Here is a 22,227-nt window from a genome sequence, read left to right on the forward strand (position 1 = left end):
ATCTTAACTCTCTAGCCTGTGCTCCCAGCTCTCTCCTTGCCATAATCTAGATTCATGAGATGACCACATTCCTTTCATTTCCTCAATTAGGACATGAGCCATTGCCCAAGCTGCCCTGTCCCTTTCACTCAGCACATTCCTGCACATCCTGCGGGTTCCAGCTCAACTATTGCTATACTGGGATGCCGTGTCTAACCACCCCCACGTCTGTGTAGGTTCTCCTCCTGTGTGTACTCACGGCCCACTGGACTTCCTGTCTCAAAGTCCCCGTCACATGGACTTCAACTGCTTGCTAGTGAGGATTGGAAGAGGAAAAGACAGGATCTGCATAGATCACTGGCAGCCAGAACTTGGCACATAACTAGTGTTCAACAGATGTTTCGAATGAATCACTAAAGACTTGATATAAAAACTTACTGTTATCCTTAATAATTCATTTTGTGTAAGTGTGCATATGTTTAGCAAAACATTTCCAGCTCTCATTATAAATTGCAGATTTAATTATTCTTAAATTTTTGAGTTGTTTTCTCAATGTCCTGAGCTTAAAACCCTCTATGACATACACTGTTATATAAAGCCTGGGCTGAGTAAACTGTACCTGAATTTTAAAGCCAATGTTATACTGCCAGGAGTGTAGAAAACCAGGTAAGCAATCCCCTTCTCAGAATTCACCCTCAAGGAATCTTATTTTTTATTTAGCTATTTACACTATTTTGGCTAATTACAAAGAAGCAAATTCTTGCTCAATATATTGAAAGATCTTTCTAAAACTAAGAATTACCCAAGAAAGGGAAGACTTGGGAGTTGAATTCATTGTCGGTGGGCCCTAAATGGGAAGATTTTTCTCAGTAAGCTGTATTGTTTTAAACACCATTAGGATGAGTAAATGGCCCAGATGGGTTCTAAAGTCACAACTCTTTTTTTTTTAAAGATTTTATTTATTTATTTGAGAGAGAGAGAATGAGAGACAGAGAGCACGAGAGGGAAGAGGGTCTGAGGGAGAAGCAGACTCCCCGCTGAGCAGGGAGCCCGATGTGGGACCCAATCCTGGGACTCCAGGATCATGACCTGAGCCGAAGGCAGTCGCTTAACCAACTGAGCCACCCAGGCGCCCTAAAGTCGCAACTCTTAAGTACCTATATTTCTAAAAATTATTTACGAGATGAGTTATTTTATTCTCCTCTCTCCTCCCCACCCCCACCAGTGATTGTATCCCATTAATTTCAAAAACTCGTGGTTATTTTTTCATGATTTACAACTTTGTGTGTTCCTGAGACACTGACTGTAGCATATAATTATTTTAAATGACTAAATTATACTAAGTATATTCTGTATTGCCTTAGAAAAATGAGCAGACGGAATTGTTGGATTTGCAAGATGTGCAGAGATGAATCTAAGAGACTTCCTTCAAAGTAAGTACCATTTAAATTACATGGCCATTCTAATGCATATTTATCACATGATAAATAGGTATACATTTATTCAACGGCTAATTTAATATATTTTGTTCAGAGAGCAAATTTGCATTTACACATGAGTAATTCCACCAGAAGAGCAATCATGTATTACGCTAAGGTTTCATTTTCATTATTTATGGTTTACACTTGAGAATTAAGCAAGCTTAATGTTTATACAGCATCTATTATGAATAAATACTCTTAGATTTTTTTAAAGTTTTATATTGTTTATGTTAAAATGAGATTCTTTATCCAAAATATTTTCATGATTCTAACCTTCCACCTACAAAGTGCCAGAAACCTCATGTCTAGCTGGAAGAAGGGAGACTGGTGGGGTAACCAGATGCTTACCGATTTCCCAAGTCTCCTGGATATTTTGCCAAACTATACATGTAGCCATTTGGATGGGAAGAGTGACTGCTAAAATGGAACGAATAATGCTGGAGAAGGGTAACAAATCATTTGATTGGATTGTCCACCTCAAGGATTCCCACACTGAGGATCGCTGTGTGTTAGTTTAACCACGGTGCCTAACCAAGTCCATGTGGAGTGCGCAGTCCTGGCCACACCTCCCTTGCTATGATCAGAGCTCCTGGCATGTTGCTCCTGCCCCGTAGTACCTAAAGGTCCAAAAATACTTACAAGCATTTGTGTGAGGTGGGGAGGAGGCTGCAGTGGTAGGTGGAAGAGACAAGAAAAGCCAAAGTTCAGCATTTTAAACAACCAGGTGAAGCTGCTGTGCTGAACGGGCTCGTGTAGGGAGGGAGAAAAAATAGGCTAGTTCCATCTCTTCCGCTGATGACTCCCATGGAGTCTCACCACCAGGGCTCACATTTCTTTCTACTTGCCTTGTAGACCCACCATCAGGGAAGGGGGAGGCCAAGGAAAGAGAGAATTCACAGTCATGGCAAGCTGGTAGATAATAGTCGTTTGATAGATGCTTTCCATTCATGACCTTCTCTAATTTTCAAGGTAACGTTGAGAGGTATTAACTCCATTTTATAGATAATAAAACTGGGGCTCAAAGATTTTAGGCAAAACCAAAAGCTATTAAATGCAGCACTGGAATTAGAACTCAGGACTCTCAGACTTCAAGCACTCTTCATTCCCGTCTCCACAATGACATGAGGTCCCAGAATGCTCCCTTGTTTTGTATCCGCTGCTTTTATTAGGAAATCCAGGTGGATGAGGGGACGGGGATGTTTAGAATTACTCCCACCTGAATAGCCATGGAATGGCATGAAACTTGAGATACTCACAAAAAATTACAAGCAAAATGGGGTTAAGCCAAAACCAATTTTCATTTCACAACTTTAACCCCGACCATAATCACTCTGATCATTATCTATCTCCATAAATCTCATGAATCTTAGAGAAAGAATTCTCTGACCAACAAAGTACCAACACTTTATTTTAAGCTAAGCCAAGGCAATGATGGCATCTTCGCTCATGTTGTAGATTTTATTTTTTCCTATATAACGGGAACACATAGAACAGAGAGGCATGCCACATATCTTGCCTAACACTTACCGTTTCACTGGATGGAAAAGGTTACTTTAGGTTACTGTTTTTAAAGTTCTAATAAGAGAAAAGAACAGTGAGTCAGATAGGATTTCATGGAAATGTTTTTTGAAAGCAATCTTAACGGCAGTATACTGTTAAGCCTCAGTACTGATGCGCATAGTCCGCCTAAAACTGGCAAGGGCCATCCGAATTTATAGAAAACAAAAGATATTTGAGCTTGTTAAGACTCCCGATATTTTTCCATGTTCTAGATCATTTTTTAACCTCTTTGACTAATCTTCCTTCATTGTGTTAAGTGCCTCCTAATGCTGATGGCTGTTCCCTCAACACCAGTTACGGAGCTACCTACACCAGGTGTAGCCAATGGACAGGGCTTGCTTGTATTTGTAGTTAGCTGATTATTTGATGTCATTGAAGACAGGAAAATGAAGTGTGAACCAATCGTAAACTGGAACAATCATAAACTGGATGTCAATGAACACACTGAGTATTTTAAAGGAGAGAAAATAAAATGGTTTACATGTAAGATCCATAGTCACTTGCCAATTTACCTCACAAAGCCATGAAAGATGAACAGAAATGAAGCCTCAAACCCAGTATCTTTCACAGATATTTTTGAAATGGTAAAGGGTTTTTATACGTTTATTCACGTATCATTCACTGTAATAAAAATTCAAACCCTGAGCATGTAAAGAAAGTTATAGCAAATAATAGAGAAAATATCTGCATATAATAGATACAAGGTTACTAACTTTATTATATGAAGGCATGCAAATAGACTTTGTGGATAAACTCTAAGATGTGAATAGTTAAATGGGCAAACATATTACTGGTACCAGCAGCACATGATGCAAACCCAAATGCAGTTTGGCAGTTTATACCAAGAACCTTAAAAATTTGCATTTCTTGACCCACTTTAAATCTACTTCTACTAATCCTGCCCGTAAGCAATTACCCTATGTGAACATAGCAAGACCTAATCACAAGTTTTTATGTTAAAAAATGAGAAATAATCAAGATGCTCATTGAGAATAATTATGTAAACTATAGAATGACCCCTTAAAGGGACACCTGGGTGGCTCGGTTGGTTAAGCGGCCAACTCTTGATTTCAGCCCAGGTCATGATCTTAGGGTCAGGAGATCGAGCCCCACGTTGTGCTCTGTGCTTGGCAGGAAACTGCTTGAGGATTCTCTCCCTCTGTCCTTCCCCAGTCCGAGTTCTCTTCAGTCTCTCAAATAAATAAATAAGTAAATCTTGGGGGGAAAAAAAAAGAATGCCCCCTCGTAGAACACTCCACAGTGACTATCAAAGATTATAGTTTTATAATTAGAAGTCATAACACTATAAATGGATTTTAAGACAATTGTGATGACATATAAAAATCTTATTAAAAGTGAATATATATGTGGGCGCCTGGGTGGCTCAGTCATTAAGCATCTGCCTTCGGCTCAGGTCATGATCCCAGGGTCCTGGGATCGAGCCCCGCATCGGCATTGGGCTCCTTGCTCAGAGGGGAGCCTGCTTCTCCCTCTCCCACTCCCCCTGCTTGTGTTCCCTCTCTCGCTGTCAAATAAATAAATAAAATCTTTTTTAAAAAAGTGGATATATACGTATATATGTATACACACACAAAGTATGCATGCACACAAACACATTCAGAGTTTGGCTACTTCTTAGTTAAAATGACACAAACACATAAATAGCAAAAACACTGAAAAGTACATCAAAATATTAATAGTAGTAATTTGGGAATAGGGAAATTACAGGACTATGGATCTTTATCTCTTAAAAATTTGTTTTATCATATTTTCAAGTTTACACTTTCACAATTTTTGTTTAATTTTAACAATTTAGAAAGTAAAAATAAAATGTAGAAGATCACAGAAAGATAAATTTCCACAAAACCACACACAAATAGAGTACAACTATATTTTGGTGTTATTTTCAAGATCATATATTTCCTTTTTTTAAGATTTTATTTATTCATTTGAGACAGAAAGGGAGAGAGCATGAGCAGAAGGGGCAGAGGGAGAGGGAGCCTGATTCGGGACCCAATCCCAGGACCCTGAGATCATAACCAGAGCCGACGGCAGACGCTTAACCAACTGAGCCACTCAGGCGCCCCAAGATCATATATTTCTATGTTCAGCAAAACCTTGAGAATACTTTGGTGCAATGAGCACCTTTTGTTTCTTTTCAAAGCATTACTTTGGAGGAAGTATTACAATGGGGCCAGTCTTTTGAAAAGCTGATGGCTACAAAATGTGAGTATTACAGATATTTCATGTTTGACTAACTAGTCAGTTTCACTCCTAACAGAAAAAGGTGGCGCCAGATGATGAATGTACCCTGCTCTTCTCATAGCCTTCTAAATGGCAACTGCCCCCAGTTAAAAAAAGAAAACCTGAAAATAGTTTGTCGTGTCAACCACTATTATTTTCTTTGGTGTTAATTAAAACAAGATTAGTCACTGGAAATATTTAGTTTTCACAAGTATATGTGTAAAATCCCTTGGAAAATATGCTTAAGTCGTAACACGTACTAAAATATACTGCCTTACCATGGCCTTCTAAAGTTAGAATTTTAGAAAACTCAACAATTTGCTGCTCTTAGTGTTTTCAAAAGTAAGAATAAATTTGAGTCTTAATGTTCTGAAACTCCTCAGAGTTAGTTTTCAACTTTATCAGTGTCTGATTTACGTGGGACATTATATAAGTCTGCATATAATTGTACATAAGTATCAACATTCAGATATAAATGAGTATTTATATCTGAAGAAATGAATATTTATAAATATATATAAATGAAAATTAACAAAAATGGATATTAGGGAGATAGAGTCATAGACTCAATGCAAGAAATACGAAGAAGTGTGTGCGTTCATAGGAACAGTCAATTGTGTTTGGGTAGAAAATTGGAAAAATTGGGATAAATACCAGAAGACAGGTATAGAAAAAAAAATGTAGTAGGTACTCAAAGAAAATTCCCTTGTTTGCTGAATTTGGTATTTTTTTAAATGGAGTTTGTTCCCATCAAATGTTTGCTAATTTTTGCCTATAGACTTCTTTTTATTTGAGATTCCTTATTAGACTCTCTGTGAATATTTCATGTTTACACCTATTGACTATGGAGGGGGGAGCTAGCTACGCTATTTGATGGTTTAATTGATGGGATGTGCCTATGGTAACTCTGGATAGAATGCTTCCTGTTACTCCTGGGGGTGGCCATGCTTCTAGGGTACTTCCTGCTCTCTCTGACCCAAGGGCCCCCTCCTGGTGTGGAGACAGTTATCACTGTCTGACCCAGAGGGTGACAGCCAGAGGTGTGGACCCCTGGCTCCTCCTACAGGAACACCTTCATCAGCTATTGTGGAGATTACTTCATGGCCCTTCCTTAGTACTGGGATCCACACCTCCAGATTTGGGTCACTACCTGAACTCCCACCTATCACAACAGCCCTTTCCAATAAGCATCTGAGGCCATGGTTTTCTTGTGAATCGCTCCTGCCTTTTACTTTTCAAGTATTCCTCATAGTTTGTGATCAAGTTTGCCAGCGTGACTGTGAATTTTTAAAAATAGATTTTTTTTGGTCAATTTTAGGACACTGGAATGAGAGGAAGGGACAAAAGCATATGTTCAGTCAACTATATTGAGCGATCCCCTGCTAAATGATTTGAATTTCAGTCCCAACCCCCTGCAATCCATGTTTTGCAACATTGCAGGTTAATCTCCCTCTTGAAGTTTCAAATTCTCCATCTGTAACATGGGAATAATATCACTCATCTTTTCAGCATTATTTATTGTTCAGGTTAGACGTAAAACGCCTAGTTTAATGGCTGATGCAGATTAGGCACGCAATAATTGGTAGTTATTTTATTTTTTTAAAGATTTTATTTATTTATTTGAGAGAGAGAATGTGAGAGAGAGCACATGAGAGGGGGGAGGGGCAGAGGGAGAAGCTGACTCCCCGCTGAGCAGGGAGCCCGATGCGGGACTCAATCCTGGGACTCCAGGTTCCTGACCTGAGCCGAAGGCAGTCGCTTAGCCAACTGAGCCACCCAGGCACCCCAATTGGTAGTTATTTTAATTAGTAATAAAGTTCATGTCTCTGAATATCATTCCTGGAATACCATTCCTTTTTCTTTGCTGTTTACCAAAAAGTTCAAAATCTCTAACTTGGCCTTGAAGACTCTCTATACCCAAACTCAAATGCACTATGACTTAGCCGCAGCTCCGCCCCTTCACATGACACACCCTTCCGCCGAGGGGACCATTGCTCCGTTTGTTACACCTGCGACACACCTGCTCCAGGCTTCCGTGCCAAGTCCTCTGTCTACTCGGTTATCTGCCTGTCCTGGCTAGTAAAATTCAACTTCCACATGTCCCCTGCAACCTCTTGGAAATACTCGCCCTCTCTCTTCTCTTAGTATCCTTATTTATTCTGCTTCTAAGTACGGTTATTTAGTGTACTGGATTTTTCCACAGACACTTTCTCAGTAGATATTAAATTCCCTGAGAACACAGATCACCTCGCATTCAGCTTTCATCTCCCTCCCAGAGACTAAAAATGTGTTTTGTATCCAATGGGCATACAATAAATGTTCAATGAATAAATACAAGACAAATATTAGTAAGAAAAGATCAAAATATCAAGCCATATTATGTAAAACTTTCTGTGCCAGTCCTGAAGACCTCATAAACAAAGTGAATAAAGTTAATGGTTTGGTAATGATCTCAAGAGAGAGCCTAACTACAATTAGCTATTTAGAGATCTAGTGTCATGAAAATAAGCAAAGTTTACAGAAAAGATGAGGACAGGAAGGCAGCATACTGCTCTTTATAAAAACCAGCAAAAGCAGGATAAGAATCTTACGAGAAATTGAGTTACTGTGAAAATCATGTAAAAATTTAATAATCACATAATTTAAAAGGTGATAAAACAATGCATTTTCTGGACCATCCAATCAGAAAGAGAAAAACAACAACAACAAAAATCCAAACATTTAATGTGCCAGAGAATAAAGTGTGTTTACATTAACCAAGGACAGTTGTAAAATGTACTCTCTAGCTAAGATATGTAGATATCTTTTTCTATATAAATTAAAAGACTTTTTCTAAGAACGTGTAGTTCAGAAACCCCCTTAGGAAAGAAATGTGTTAAGCATGGTCTCAGTGGATGAACAGGAATCGGTTTAAGAGATGTTTGCTCAACAGCCATTAAGTACTAGTTATCACAATACAGTTAAGTTCAACTTCCTCTTGGGAACAGGGTATCCAAGAATATCATCAGTCTAAGAACAGAACCCTGTCAAAATTAAGACCTTAGTTAGAAATTAAGAATGCTAGTAGTCTAGATGTTATTTAATGATACATTATTGACAAACCAGTTATTTTTTTTCAAAAACTAGTATGTGTGCTCAGTATCTATTCACTAAATCTTAAGCGCTTAGGTACCAGGCAATGTGCTTGAAAAAAAAAATTTTCCACGTGCCCATGTACCACATGAAATAACACAGGGAAAAGGGTAGATTTTTCCCAAAAACTGAAAATCTCCCAAAAGAGAACAGGATATTGATAGCACACTGGGGTAAAGTGGAGAATGGTGATTGTTACTTCTAGTAACATCCTGAATGGAATTTCAAAGGCAAGGCAAACACACACTTTTTAAAAATAATAGCCTTTGACAACATTTTCACCAAAGGCTGTATAAAGGGCTGACTGGCAGGGTTTGGTTTGGTTTGGTTTTTTGTTTCCAGAGTAAAGATGGTTTTGTGAAGCTTTGCCTTTCCCTTGAAGAGTCTATTGTTACATTCAATAAGCAGAAGGAAGCTCTAGATACAGAAAGAGAAACATAGATACACATTTCTTTGATATAAAATTCCTTGCAAGGTCCAGTTAGGACACCCTTATGGGAAGAGTAGCACTTAAAATATATCCCCAAAGTGTAGCTTGTGACTGAAGAAAAATGTGTACTTATGAAGTACCCTATGAGAATCTGAGGGCTGAACAGATTGCTCAAACAACCGCTAAGAACAAACTGCTTTGAGTTTTTAGCATACAGTGTGACGTGTGATCCCTGAGCCATGTAGTGTCTAGTGAGTTCCAACCATGTACGACGTAGGGACAGCAGAAGTACTTTCCTGAAGGCATCCACAATTAAAGATAAATAAGATAGGGGCACCTGGGTGGCTCAGTCGTTAAGCGTCTGCCTTCCACTCAGGTCATGATCCCAGAGTCCTGGGATCAAGCCCTGCATTGGGCTCCCTGCTCAGCGGGAAGCCTGCTTCTCCCTCTCCCACTCCCCCTGCTTGTGTTCCCTCTCTTGCTGTGTATCTCTCTGTCAAATAAATAAAATCTTAAAAAAAAAAGATAAATAAGATATATGTGCACCATAAGCAGTTTGTGAAAAACTGTAAAGAAGGGAGACTAGAAATAACAGATCACCTAGCACAGACCTAGTATGATGTCTGTAGCACATACATACTAGGTCTGTGCTAAGGGATGAAGATAGATGGGGAGAGACGGCAGGTCTCCTGGGAAAGCTTCTCACAAGAAGCAAATTTGAGCTGGAACTTGATTCAGACACTTGTAAAATGATAAGGAGGTCTGACTGGCAGTACTTTAAAAATAGTCAACTATTTTAGAAGTCCAGTAGAGAGAAATGCTTCTTTGAAGGAAAAGATACAGTGTGTTGGATTCCTCAGGATTTAATGTAAAAATTGGTCTCATTAAAAAATCTCCATAATGAATTAAGCAGAAAGTACGCTGCAAAATTTCCAAGTCTGCAGGTGATAGAAAGTCCTCCAAGTTTCCAAACACCCAAGTCTTTAGGAGAGTTACAGTATTTGCAAATGGACATAAAAGTAGTAATAAGTTTTTTATGGATCAGAAAAAAATTTGTCAGAGCTATTAGTTATTTCCTCATAAAAATACCTGAGAATTACCAAAAATGTTTCCTTAAATGATGTTGACCCAAAATTTGACACTGCACCTCAAAACAGCGTCAAAATGTTAGGCATCACCAAGATGAAAAATAGAAAGAAAATCCTATGAATATTTCTGCTAGCTAAACCTAGTAGAAATCTGTAGTTCTGATGCTAAATCGAGTAGAACTAGAAAAGATACAGAAACGTGAATTTGTAATGACAAGGGGACCAACAATTACCTAAAACCCCTGAGGTTTTACAAACTTTACAGCTCTACATACTGGAAAGGTTGAGTGAAAAAGCATCAGATCAAAATTTTGACTAATCAGTTTTATTTTTAGTTTCAATTAAAATGACACAAAATGGTGTCAGGAAAAAAAAAAAAAAAAATATATATATATATATATATATATATATATACACCCTAAATCTCAAAAGATGAAGGCAGAGGTCGCTCACTTATATTTGAGTAAAGCATGTTTAATATAAATAGAAAGAAATTAGTAAAACTGAAACTAACTTCCTTGGATGATTCATTCAGTCCTTCCATGTGTCTGGTAAGCCTTCCCAGTACAAAAAAGGTGAAAGAGACCTACAAGGTCACTGTGCTCAGCTCATGTGCTCCCTCTAGAGGGAGGAGATAGACAAACAAGCAAATAAATTAATGAATACATTAATTCCAGAAAGTGATGAGTACTTTGAAGAAAATAAAACCAGGTGATATGGCAAAGAAAGGCAGGTATAAGAGGACAGTTCAATTGGATGATTAGAGGACAACTGTCAGAAGGGGTAAAATTTGGGCTAAGAGCTGAACGATGAGAAGCAGCCAGCCAGGCAGGGATTTGGGGGCCCAAGCAGAGGAAAGCCATGTTCAAAAGGCCCTGAGATAGGAGTGAGGTTAGTGTCTTCAAATAACCAAAGAAGTTCACCATGACAGGAGTATAGAGCCTTACTGGCCACATGAGAAACTTTAAACTACAGAGTAACAAGAGTCGATGTGCTTTTAAAGGTACCCTCTGGCAGGGGGGTTGGTGCTGGGTGGCTCAGTCAGTTAAGCATCCAGCTCTTGGTTTCAGTGCAGGTCATGATCTTGGGTCGTGAAATCGAGCCCCGTGCCTGCTCCATGCCCAGCGCAGAGATTCTCTTTCTCTCCCTATCCCTCTGCCCCTGCCCCCTTTTCAAAATAAAAAATACCCTCTGGTTCTCTTCTGGAAAAAAGAAGCAGAGAGACCAGTTGGAAGGCTATTGCAATAAACCATAAGACTACAAGTCAACGGGGAAGACAAAGCCAAGAGTACTTAGCGTATAGACCCTAATCAAAGCCGTGGGACTGGGAGATCCCTTCGAGGGAGAGTTCAGAGAGAGGAGAGGAGAGGTCCAGAGATGGAGCTTAGGTGCATGCTAATATTTCCAAATCCAGAGGAGAGAAGGAGTCAGCAAAGGAGATGGAAAAGGAGCACCAGGTGAGTTAAGGTTGACAAAAACAGTACATCATGAAAGGCAAGGAAGAGCACGTTTTAGGGAGGGAGCTGTGAACTGTGTCAAAGACTGCTGAGAAGGCAGGACAGATGAGGAAAGAGCAGTGACCGTCGGACACGGCAGGACGGATGAGGAAAGAGCAGTGACCGTCGGACACGGCACAACGGAAGTCAGTGGTGCCCTGACAGGAGCAGTCGCAGGGCATGGGGTTGGACAGGACAAGCAGAAGCAAGGCAGAGAATACAGGGAATTATTGACATAAGTTTTGGGGTGAAGATCAGCAGAGAAAGGAGTAAAGACTAGAAGGAAGCATGAGGTAAATACTGAGAACATAGAATCAATAGTCATTTTTGGTTTTATTTGGGAAATACATGATGATGGCAACCATTAGAGAGGAAGAAAGTGATGACATAGAAGAGAGTGGGGACAATTTTAAGAGCAACAGAGAAACGGAAAGCCACGGAGAAAGCATAATAAGGACATAACGGCTTGGACATTGTTTCCCTTTCAGGAGGAAAGTTAGAAAGCAGGGAGAAGATGAGGGGATGTCTACCTGATTAAATCAGTGTTCTCTGTGAAGTCTGAGGCAAGGTCATCAGCACAGAGCTGAGGAGAGATGGGGAAGGGAGAAGAGATGAAATAGTTTCTGGAGAGTTAAAGTACAAAGATATTGTGGAAGGGTGGTAGGATGAATGCTTAATGCTGAGTGCCCACATAAACTTTGCCCAGAGGATTCCAAGTGAGAAAGCCCAGTTACAAAAATTTCCCATGGCCTCATCAGCTTCCTCCAGAGCAGACATCGAGTTAAGCCATTCTAAATCGGCAGGTGTTCTGAATCACAGAGTTTGCATCAGCATTGATTTGGGTCAAAATCACCCTGCAATGTATTGTATACTTTCCTGCCTTGCTCAGTTATCACAATCACCTGCAAACAGCCTTGGAAACGCCAGGTTGGATACTGTAGGATTATCACACTGCTAGAGGCAATGAAGACAGCTCCAATTCCCACTGCCTGGTGCCTCCTCATCCTGGCACAGAGCAGATATCAGAAGTTACTGAGGGATGCTGTTACTCCATGATCCCAGAGGCAGAGCCACTCCCTCAGCTCTCTTCATCTGTGAGAGATTTCGTGCCACTCGCTATCCATGGGCAGCTACTTCCACTATCATTTACTCTACCCTCTGCTACCCTCTTGCTGTTGCCATGGTTCCCTTCAGCCACCCTCACTTACCTCCCCTGCCCAGCCGGCCGCAGCCCCTCCCCTCGGTGCTGTTTGTCTTCTCGCACTCCTCATGCACTTGTTCACCTTGCAGGGAGAAAAACAAAACAACAACAAAACCTGGCCTTTTAGACACATCACTGTTCAATTAGGACATGTTGTCTCACTGCCAAAACAAAAGAAAACAAAACAAACAAACAAAAGTAACAGCACGCCAGGTAAAATCTGCTGGTCTTTGGTGCTCCCTGGATGCTAAACATCTGCTTCTTCACTTTTCAAAACGTAGGGAGAATCACTTCCAAACGTAGAAGCATGAGGAATCCAAAAGGCAATCCAACTGCCTAGTCAGTACCTGCTGTATATCAGGCAGCGCGCAGGCCCTGGGCGTATGACGATGGACCTGCGGTCCTAATTCGTCTTGCTCCTGGCTTGGCCAGGAGCAAGACGCAAACAAAGAATGTTTCCAGAAGTGACAAGGGAAGAGGCTAGAAAGGTAGAGAGCATCTTATCCTAAAGGACCTTGTAGCCACTGCCAAGGTCTGGCTTTTTTTATGAGCCAGTGAGTGGGAGATAAAGGGCTAGTATCCAAAATCTATAAAGAACTTCTTAAACTCAACACCCAAAGAACAAATGATCCAATCAAGAAATGGTCAGAAGACATGAACAGACATTTCTCCAAAGAAGACATCCAAATGGCCAACAGACACATGAAAAAGTGCTCAACATCACTCGGCATCAGGGAAATCCAAATCAAAACCTCAATGAGATATCACTTCACACCAGTCAGAACGGCTAAAATTAACAAGTCAGGAAACGACAGATGTTGGCGGGGATGCGGAGAAAGGGGAACTCTCCTACAGTGTTGGTGGGAATGCAAGCTGGTGCAGCCACTCTGGAAAACAGTATGGAGGTTCCTCAAACAGTTGAAAATAGAGCTACCATACAATCCAGCAATTGCACTACTGGGTATTTACCTCAAACATACAAATGTAGGGATCCGAAGGGCTACGTGCACCCCGATGTTTATAGCAGCATGTCCACAACAGCCAAACTGTGGAAAGAGCCAAGATGTCCATCGACAGATGAATGGATAAAGAAGGTGTGCTATATATACACAATGGAATATTATGCATCCATCAAAAAGAATGAAATCTTGCCATTTGCAACGACGTGGATGAACTGGAGGGTATTATGCTGAGCAAAATAAGTCAATCAGAGAAAGACATGTGTCATATGACCTCACTGATATGAGGAATTCTTAATCTCAGGAAATAAACTGAGGGTTACTGGAGTGGTGGGGGGTGGGAGGGATGGGGTGGTTGAGTGATAGACATTGGGGAGGGTATGTGCTATGGTGAGTGCTGTGAAGTGTGCAAGGCTGTTGAATCACAGATCTGTACCTCTGAAGCAAATAATACATTATATGTTAAAAAAAAAAAAAGAAGAAGTTAGCAGGAGGGGAAGAATGAAGGGGGGGAAATCGGAGGGGGAGACGAACCATGATAGACTATGGACTCTGAAAAACAGAGGGTTCTAGAGAGGAGTGGGGTGGGGGGATGGGTTAGCCTGGTGATGGGTATTAAAGAGGGCACATTCTGCATGGAGCACTGGGTGTTATGCACAAACAATGAATCATGGAACACTCCATCAAAAACTAATGATGTAATGTATGGTGATTAACATAACATAATAAAAAAAAAAGAAAAAAATGTAAAACAACAGATAGAACCGACTGTGATGTAGGGTGAGATGGAACTGTAATTATAATAAGATGGACTAGGTGCTATTTGTCAACAGACAGGAAACACTTATTTAGTTGGGGGAGGGGAGTGTTAGAAATTTTTCCAGAAACTAAGAGACTTCACCTGAGTCTTAGATCAGTACAGAGCCCATCTCACAGAAGGAACTGCATATACAGTAGCATGAGGGTGGCACACGGCTTGGCCAGGAGCAAGACGCAAACAAAGAATGTTTCCAGAAGTGACAAGGGAAGAGGCTAGAAAGGTAGAGAGCATCTTATCCTAAAGGACCTTGTAGCCACTGCCAAGGTCTGGCTTTTTTTATGAGGGCAATAATAGGAAAAGGTTGAAAGGTTATAAATAAAGGGTTGTGGTCAGATTTTTGCTTTCAAGATTTTTCTCTGATAAAAGTGCAAAAAAAATTGAAAGCAGGTCAGATAGATGAACTGAGGCTTTTTCAGATTAGATGGTTTACATATATTTCTCAAAAATCATAAACAAAGATAATATGTAAAAAGAGAACAGAAGATAATGCAATAAATATAACCGATTGTGTCTTTAATATATAAAGAGATCTGAAAAATCCAGAAAACACTAACAATGCAAAAAAATTGTCAAATGATTTGAAATTCACAGAAAGAAAAGATATGGTCAGTAAGAAAGAAAAAATGTTTGGGCATTAATGTTTTAAAAATCCAATATTAAACAATTACAAGTCACTGGTTTTACCCCCATCGGATTGAAAGGATGGAGGGAGCAGACACACTGACACAGCTGTTAGTAATGAAAAGTAATGAGATCTTTCTGAAAGCAATTTTACAAGTATCAAGAGTCCCCCAAAACACTGCATCTGTCAACTTAGGAATTCCACTCTTTTAAATTAATTCTAAGAAAATAATTACAGATGCAAAGATTTATACACCAAATATTCAGTGTAGGATAATTTACAACATAAAAATGGGAAACAATATAAATATTCAATGATAGCAAGGTAGCTAAATATAATATAGGGTAGCCTTGAATGGACTACTATGTAACCCTTAAAAATAAAAAGGAGAAAGTGTTTCTACATATTAAGTATGAAAGAGTGACACAAAATTGCTTTCACAGTATAATGCCACATATAAGTATATGTGTATCTGTGTTTGTGTAGATGAATGAATACTAGTTAGATAGAAGGTTAAACATTAACAAGGACTGAAAGAATAAAGGGACTATATCAAATTGTCAACAATCATTATTATCTTTATTAGAAGTTTTCTGTATTTAAAAACAACTCATAGTACTTTAAGTTACTTTTATAATAACACAGCAAAAAGAAGTTAAGAGAAAAGTCATAAATGTTTAATATCATAGGAGCCAAACTAGAGAATCTCAATAAAGCAGATTTACTTTAAAACTTCACGTAAAGGCTAGTACAATTATGGAATTTATTATCCTAAGTGGTACAGATTGAAAATAAAATAAATTTAAAATTGTTTTAGGCACATTTCTGATGAAAGACTGCAACATAGCAAAACGTTAGGATTTAAATTTATGGTGTAAGCTTTTTCCCCTTGCAGAAAAAAATCCTGGAACAGACGGGCCACTGTTCTGACTCAGCCAAGAGGAATGTCACGTTTCCCTTCTGCATCAAGATACTGACATGTGTCACCTTGTGTGTCATAGAAATACTAATTTCAGTGACTAGCTTAAAAAGAACATCCTAGAGAGTCCCAAAAGCACCACTCTCCTTTTTTTTAAATTTTATTTTATTATGTTATGTTAATCACCATACATTACATCATTAGTTTTTGATGTAGTGTTCCAGGATTCATTGTTTGCGTATAACACCCAGTGCTCCATTCAATACATGCTGTCTGGCCAGACTTATCAAAAAGAAAAGAGAAATGACCCAAATAAATAAAATCATGACTGAAAGAGGAGAGATCACAACCAACACCAAAGAAATACAAACAATTATAAGAACATATTACGAGCAACTCTATGCCAGCAAATTAGATAATCTGGAAGAAATGGATGCATTCCTAGAGATGTATAAACTACCAAAACTGAACCAGGAAGAAATAGAAAACCTGAACAGACCTATAACCACTAAGGAAATTGAAGCAGTCATCAAAAATCTCCCAACAAACAAGAGCCCAGGGCCAGATGGCTTCCCAGGGGAATTCTACCAAACATTTAAAGAAGAATTAATACCTATTCTTCTGAAACTGTTCCAAAAATAGAAATGGAAGGAAAACTTCCAAGCTAGTTTTATGAGGCCAGCATTACCTTGATCTCAAAATCAGACAAAGACCCCATCAAAAAGGAGAATTACAGACCAATATCCCATCCTTAACATGATGCAAAAATTCTCACCATCATTCTCCTTCTTAAGAAAAAAACATGCACCTATTTTTTCCATCTTCTCAATTTGATGAGCAATTCTGTTGTTTCTCCTTACTTACTCTGCTCAAGCAGAATCACAGTGTCTGGAGCATAATGCTCAGGAAGGAGTGTCATTTACATCTTCAGAATGGGCTACTCTGAGCCACACTGTCTGATTTGGAAAAGGCTTTCCCACCTTTAAATTCACTTGTTGTCTGAGTCAGTAGAAAGTCTCAATGGAGCAATTCAGTTCCAACTTTAATAATTACCCAGATTCCTGGAACACTTTTACACAAATGAATCTTCAGCTGCTTACTTGACTAACATAAGAATTCTGTAAAACATACCAGCCATGTGAGTCTACTGATTCTGGGCACCAGAATCTTCCCTGAAATATCAAAGAGGTTCAAACGGTCCAGGTTGGCTTTCGGGTCCAGGTCAGGTTATGATGCAATAAAACACCACATTCAAATTCCACTAATTTACAAGAAAGGTTCATTTCTTGTTCATGTCACGCAATAACTAGGTTCAGCTCCAGCTCTATTTCCTGCCTTCATTCTGACCTTCAGACAAAAGGAGCAGTTCTTTTCCAGAATGTGTCCTTTGCATGACTGTTTGGAAGTGCAATGGCAGACTACCTGCTTAAACCTTCTGCTTAAAATCTTCTGCTTGCACCGTACATGGTACTTTGCATGTATTTCATTGGCTAAAACAAGTCCAATGGACAAGGCTGATATAAATGGGACGTGAAAGTGTAATCTTATAAGAAGGGCAGGAAGTAACGAAAATCAATACTACAATCTATCATATCAAGTATCTTATAAAATATCAACAGCAATGCATGGATCTTCATGAGCAAAGGACTTGGGTATATTGAGAATTGTTGAACCATTTGGCCAGCCCCATAAGATCCTTCCTTCACTCAATCAGGAGAGAAGTTAGAGAAGGCTGATACAGATGCAGGCAGGTTCTGAAATGAGAATCTCTAAAGATTTGACTATACAATCAAGATAAACATAAATATAAACATAAATTCAGAATACTATAACATAGAATCTAATATTGGTTTCTACGTCATTTCCTTCCCCGCCACCCACCCATCTACTCAACCCATCCAAGTAGCCTGGTAGCTGACTCTCATTCCAGGATCTACAGATTTTATCTGGTATCTCATATTTTTCCCTGTTCCATAGCTCATTTCTTTCTTTTAGGACTCTTATTTTCTGTTCCTCATGAAGCACTGTCAAAATTCTACTAAGTACAAAGTATATCAAATTGCTTTTTATTTCCTTAAATAGAACTCCATTTCTTTCAACACACACTGCAAATTATTGGCTTCCAGCTTTACTTATTAAGCTAGAAATGGCTTTCTGTTTTGATTTGTTTTGTTTTTCTGGTTTGCCTTTCCATTCAGCTATTTCTCTAATAGGAGCTCCACTTGCTACAGGCATTGTCTCTGGCCTCAGCTTTCTGTGCCTGTGATGAGGCAAGGCACATCTTAAAGTTACGTAGGTGTGAAAATAAACTTCTTGTTTGAAATCTAAGATAAATATATTCCCCCATTGGGCAGAAATATCTAATCCATATCATTTCCTATGTTACATTGTTATACACGATCTATCCCCATTTCATTTGTCCTCTCAACTCAAGTGATGTTCCTTTCAAACCATTTCCCACCCAATGTCATGAAGGCTAGATTTACATGATATTAATGAGACATGCTCTAATTTTGTGTATTCCCATGATGGCACATTTCTTGCAAATTGCCAGTTTTCCCCAGCCCTAATCCTTTTTAGAGGGGATCTGCCTCTTTTTGAGTTTTTCTCTTGAATAAAAATATCTTAATTGCTGTCTTTATTTTTTATCACTGCTGACAGAGCCAGTAGAAGCCAAGGAGTGACAGCTTTCTAGTGCTAGAAAATGCAGCCTAATCTCTGATGTGAAGATCTAGGAAAATTTGATTTTATATTGCTATTCTATCTGATTACCATTATTTCTTATGGCAGTTAATAATACTGAATAAAATATCGTAAATCAAAATCCTATACTTGGTCACATATTCAATGTGCCTACACACAGACTTCTATTACTATCAATTAAAAGTTACATTGTTTCATCATTTGGCAATTCAATTTCTCAAATATGCCAAGAAACTTTCCAGTCACCAAAAGAAGTTCTGAGAGTGTTCATCTTCAATACTGAAAATATTTGGTCCTCCCAAAGATTGACGTTAATGTGTTAGATTTGTGAGATCTTGCCTAACCCTCTTCTACAAAATAGTGCTTCAATCAGAAAATCTCTTTTCACATGTATGTCTTTATCTACCCACTCCAAAAATGCAGCTTAAGACCAAAACTACGGATGACCATCTCTGGCATCAAGTGTCATTTGATGGTCGTGCTGCACATACCCACTGTCCTGTTCTCAATTTTGAGATAGTTTCCGACACCCCATCTGAATTCCATTCTTTGCCTGGTCCTTCATTTCTAGTTTGAACCATAAGGCATGAATATGAAGTTGAACTTTTCCTCCATCCATGTTCTCCTGCTCTGATTGGATATTGAGAAACACCCCAGGCTGTACAACCTGATCAATTTATTACTTTTACCTGACTTGGATATTTTTCTTTCATCCTTGACCTGCCTGTTGAGATTCTAAACCTGGTTCTGACTCTCCAGTTTGGCTGGAGGGCTTAGATTTTTCATGTCAGTTTCATGACCAAAGCTCTGTCCACTGATCTAACTTAAGTCCTGTTTCTGAGTCCCTGTGACTTCTCCTACCTCAAAGCTACCCACATCAGTGGCCATTCTCCTTGAGTGACTGAGAAGAAAGGAATAAAGGGATGACCACACCACTGACTGGCATTGTCAAAACATGCTTCAGATGTATAGATCTAAGAGTGATGTGGGGTGTGTGTGTGTGTGTGTGTGTGTATCATTATATGATATTCACTTGTTGAATAATTTGGGAGCTTTGATTCAGACTTTAGTTTTAACCTGCATTAAATATTGTTCAGATTTTTTAATGATTTTGACCCATGAAAATAAACTGATTTCTCCATTACTTTTAGATGGTCCAGTAGTCTACGCAGCGTACTTAAAGATGGAGCACAGTGACGAGAATATTAAATTCTGGATGGCATGTGAAACCTATAAGAAAATTGCCTCACGACGGAGCAGAATTTCTAGGGCAAAAAAGCTTTATAAGATTTACATCCAGCCACAGTCCCCTAGAGAGGTAACTACGTGACTGTGACGGCTAATGGAAATCAGTCCCAGGGAGGGTGCTAGTATCTCTCAAGCACATACATGTGCCAGGCACTTCATATCCAGTATCTCCCACTATGCTACAAATTCAGTATTGTTGACCTTATTTTACAGATAAGAAACCTGAGAATCTGAGAAGTTAATTAGCTTGTTCAGTGTCACATAGCAGATAAGTGAGAGAGTTAGGATTCAAAGTTACACCTGTCTGGCTCCAGAACCTCTTCTCATTAAATTATCTTAATTCCTGGGAAAGTTTCTTAAAAAAAAAAAAAAAGGAAAAGGAGAAGAAGTCCTTGTAAGAAGGAAGAATCGACTTTGCTAAATGGAACTACAGATACCATACATTGGCATATTGACAGCCCCAGTGGTTTGGGAAAGTCTGTGCCTTTGCAACATACTCACTGCTCACCTCAGTTCCAAAACAGCAAATCCAGCAAACATTCACACTGATATTACAGCCAATCATTTACAGTGGCCTAAAGAAAATAGAGAGTCATGAGTGCATGACACATTGGGACCCCTCCTGGTGGATAGAGAATAAGGAATGAAAATTCTTGTCAAGGGGATAAAGGTAGACCATGACATATGAGATTCCTATCATGCAGGACAGTCCTATGTTATTGACTTGTTCCTCAAAACTCTTATCTGGAAAATACTTGGTTTATTGAAATAACCACTTCTCTCCTTTATTTCTCCACTTCTCTTCACTCTCTTCCCATTTCAGGGCATATTCAGTGAAACCAACATTCATGACTACTAAGAAAAATAAACTTTAAAATAGCACCAACTTCCCTTTTCCTTAAAAGAGACCTTCATCTCATAAACCTCCTTGTTTGTAGACTCCACTAACAAACCAGTTGCATCTGCCTAAGTAAGCAATGGTTTCTGAGATTTCCCTGGTCTTGGGCTGTGTGTTTTCTGTTTTGTTTTTTAATCTGGGATATGGAGGTGGATGTTTAGTTATTAAGAAGCAAAGTTTGTCTCTTAAAAGTCTTTTTAGATATCTATGAAATTTCAGACAAAATTACCCTTTTCCAGTTTAAAAAAAAAAGAGGAGGGGGGAAAATTAAACTTTTCCATTATGGTTTCTATCTTCAATTATACTTACTTATGCTCTACATGTAATTTCACTTTTCAGATTAACATTGACAGTTCAACAAGAGAAAATATCACCAGGAATATTCAAGAACCCACTCAAACTTGTTTTGAAGAGGCTCAAAGGATAGTGTATGTGCACATGGAAAGGGATTCCTATCCCAGATTTGTAAAGTCAGAAATGTACCAGAAACTTTTGAAGACTATTCAGCCCAACAATTCCTAAATACCACTCAAAAGTTTAAATTGAAGATGGTGTTTTGAAAGTGCTGGCTTTGTTGTTTTAACACACACACACAATCAGAAATAGAATAGGAATGAAATAGAAGAAAACAAACTACAAATTAATTTCTTCTAGTTCTCAAAGAGAAACAGATCCCCAAAGGGATGGGCTCTAGAATAGTTATAACGTGAAAAACACAATTTATGGCATGCCTATGTAGCTCAGTTAACATATAAGAAAAAGGAAGGTCTTCATGACACCAATATTAGAAAGTTTTTACTGCAGTAGTCAACAAATGGATGTTTTCTTATTAATGAAATTTTGCTGTCATAATGCACAGATCAGTTCTTTAAAAATAGTAGCTATATAAGTTGTCTCTAGTATGAGTGTATTATATAGATGGAGTGCTCATAATAACTTCAATTAGTAGACAAACTTAGTATGTGAAGTACAATCAATGGTCCAATATAATGAGCAATATAAAAAGATATGTTCTTGAGAGATGTTTTATCTGTAAAATTTTCCTATTATATTCATAATTAAACTTCTATAGCACAAATATCTTCTATATGTGAAAATTCCTGATGATTCTAAGCTATTAAGAATGTATACAATTCTTCATTTATTCTTATATTGACATGAGGTTAGAAAATTTGGTTCCTATATTTTAAGTATTGTTTCCTCACAATGTGAATTTATCATGGTCCTGATAATCAATAAATCCAAATATAAACTAAAATCTCATAAATCTATGCTTTTTTTTCAAAGACACAATGAAGTTATTTTTCCAGCAAAAGACAGGTTTTTTTGTCTGTCCTGTCATAACAGTTTCTTAGAGTTTGTTAGATTCCAGAAGAAGCAATTCATATCTATTTCACTTGTTTTGTTTAGCACATAGTATAAACATTCCATACAGATGGATAAATAT

General features: G+C 38.6%; 1 protein-coding gene across 1 annotated transcript; it reads left to right on the top strand.

Moving 5' to 3' along the window:
• Positions 1–1,347: 1,347 nt before the first annotated feature.
• On the top strand, positions 1,348–21,302 carry RGS13 (regulator of G protein signaling 13). The gene is made up of 4 exons (XM_028104660.2): positions 1,348–1,412; positions 5,185–5,246; positions 19,786–19,952; positions 21,120–21,302. The coding sequence occupies exons 1-4, from the start codon at positions 1,348–1,350 to the stop codon at positions 21,300–21,302; spliced, it is 477 nt and encodes a 158-aa protein (XP_027960461.1).
• Positions 21,303–22,227: the final 925 nt, after the last annotated feature.

This window comes from Eumetopias jubatus, unplaced genomic scaffold (genome assembly GCF_037043125.1).
Source record: "Eumetopias jubatus isolate StellerSeaLion01/CBP00866 unplaced genomic scaffold, mEumJub1_p1.0 scaffold_12, whole genome shotgun sequence".
NCBI classification, from domain to species: domain Eukaryota; kingdom Metazoa; phylum Chordata; class Mammalia; order Carnivora; family Otariidae; genus Eumetopias; species Eumetopias jubatus.

What these genes read in the sequence shown, in the direction of transcription:
- RGS13 (XM_028104660.2), top strand. Translation starts at nt 1,348, where the DNA reads ATGAGCAGACGGAATTGTTGGATTTGCAAGATGTGCAGAGATGAATCT. An exon ending in AAAGCTGATGGCTACAAAAT is followed by an intron (nt 5,247 to 19,785) that starts GTGAGTATTACA and finishes CATTACTTTTAG; the next exon opens with ATGGTCCAGTAGTCTACGCA. An exon ending in AGCCACAGTCCCCTAGAGAG is followed by an intron (nt 19,953 to 21,119) that starts GTAACTACGTGA and finishes TTCACTTTTCAG; the next exon opens with ATTAACATTGACAGTTCAAC.